The 2,239-nt window shown below is 37.2% G+C and overlaps 1 protein-coding gene across 1 annotated transcript in view; it reads left to right on the forward strand.

Annotated features, from left to right (window-relative positions):
* Positions 1-2,239, forward strand: part of SMC2 (structural maintenance of chromosomes 2) — a 62,809-nt gene that overhangs the window by 43,831 nt on the left and 16,739 nt on the right. Inside the window, exon 21 of the mRNA XM_011966104.1 lies at positions 327-527. Within this exon, the coding sequence (XP_011821494.1) occupies positions 327-527 (201 nt within the window). The remainder of the gene's footprint in view (positions 1-326; positions 528-2,239) is intronic.

Below are 2,239 nucleotides of genomic sequence, written 5' to 3' on the forward strand. Positions count from 1 at the left end.
CCCATCTCTACTAAAAATACAAAATTAGCTGGGCATGGTGGCGCATACCTGTAATCTCAGCCACTCGGAAGGCTGAGGCAGGAGAATCACTTGAACTTGGGAGGCAGAGGTTGCGAAGTTGTGGTGAGCCGAGATTGCCCCGTTGCATTCCAGTCTGGGCAACAAGAGCGAAACTCCATCTCGAACAAACAAACAAAAAAATCAGTCATTGAAGGTTTTTTCCTCTTCAGTATTTGATTAAAAAGTATTAAATATTTAAGAAACTGGCTTATATATATTGGTTTGTAAACATTTGTAGATCTCCATCTATTTTTATATGTGGCTAGGTATCCAAAATGTTGAAAGATTATGACTGGATTAATGCAGAGAGACACCTCTTTGGCCAACCCAATAGTGCCTATGATTTCAAAACTAACAACCCTAAAGAAGCTGGTCAGAGACTTCAGAAGTTGCAAGAAATGAAGGAGAAACTAGGAAGAAATGTCAATATGAGAGCTATGAATGTATTGACAGAAGCTGAAGAGCGGGTAAGTCAATTTCCTATGAATATCTGGCCACATTAGAACATGACCAGCATTGATAGCTCTGTATGACCCCTGATGGAGTTATTAGAGTTACCCTTTTGCAGATGTCTTTGATGCTTTTCTTTCTGCTTTCCTTTTTCTCTTTTCATCATTTTTTTCTTATTACTCTTGTGCGTCATTAGTGGTTTTTACATTCTGTTACACCTGGAATGACTTTTCCACTGGCTTTTGTTCTTTGTCAAACATAATTCCTCACATTTCTGTCATTTCTTTCAGTTGCATTGAAAAGCCTTGAATAGGGTATGCTGTGCTGTCGTTTTCTTGACTCTACTGTATACTGAAACTGTTATATAAGTAATGACTAAAGCCATTACATACATAAATAATGTTTCACTAATCTGTAAATCCTGCAACCTCTTCTCAGTTTTAATGCTCTTAATTACTCAATAATGTTACCCATCTCCCCTAACCTGACAAAACTTTGAGTCTGGGAAGGGAGTTTACTGTCATTTAGTCATGAACTTGGGAGGACCTATCACTAGAAAAACCCAGTGGGGGAAGCATTCCCTACTCTTAAGATAGCCATAAGAAATGGCTATCTTCAATTTTATATTAATGCCCCATACCTTCCTTAATTCTGCAAAATTCTGTTTGAATTTGCAAATCATAGAGTAAAATTCATGAGAAATCTGCAACACTGATAATAGCACAATTACTTAAGAAATTTTACCGTAACTTTTTTTTTAACTGTTACTGGCATGAATATGCACCAAGAGTCTAGATTATGTTAGATACCAAACAGATGAATCATGCAGGTGTTGTGATCTCTCTACAAAATGCTCCTGCTGGTTTTCATTTCTACATTAAAGCTTTGCATATATGTGGCATATTTATAGAAGGAAAACTTTGGTCTGAATTTGATCGGCATAACATGATGAAACTTGTTCACTTGTACTCGTTTACTTCTGTTAGAGGAGACCTGAGTCTAATATTTTTTTCAAAAGAATTTATCAACTCCCATCCTGTTACCAGAGGAGAAGCCTGTATTGTTGATCAGCAGATGGCCTTTTTTTTCTTCTTGTGTTTTGTATCCATCTACATAAGCAATTATATGGATTTTCATGAAAAAATAAGATAAAAACATAGGAGGTTTGGGGAGCGTGACTGTAAAGAGGGACAGCAGGGAAGACATCAGGACTGGCTAGAGTTGTTAAAGATGAATGTGAAATGCAGGGCTTTGAGGAGAAATGAGTTAGGAAGAGTTTTAGGAAGTCCCACTGCTGTTGATGGTATGATTATCCCTCTACAGCCTTGCTCAAAGGAATACTACTCTTAAAGTGATGATATTTAAGCTGAAATTTCAGGCAACCGTTACGTCAGAAAAAAGAATATTCCAGGAAGGGAGAACAGTGCAGGGGCCATAAGACAATAGTGAGTTTATTATGTTCAAAGGAACTATAAAAGACCGTATGGCCAGAACCTGGGGAGGAGTTTAATGCCATAAAGTCAAGGGATAAATAAGGTCCAATTCCCTTTATCCTGATGCATACAGGTTTAAAATCTGGTTGATGGGTTCAGCAAACCACCATGGCACATGTATACCTATGTAACAAACCTGTACATTCTGCACATGTATCCCAGAACTTAAAGTAAAATTTTAAAAAATTAATAATAAGGTCCAATTTATGTGGGACCTATACATCATCGTGAAGGAT

Source organism: Mandrillus leucophaeus, unplaced genomic scaffold, assembly GCF_000951045.1.
Source record: "Mandrillus leucophaeus isolate KB7577 unplaced genomic scaffold, Mleu.le_1.0 Scaffold742, whole genome shotgun sequence".
In the NCBI taxonomy this organism is placed as follows: Eukaryota; Metazoa; Chordata; class Mammalia; order Primates; family Cercopithecidae; genus Mandrillus; species Mandrillus leucophaeus.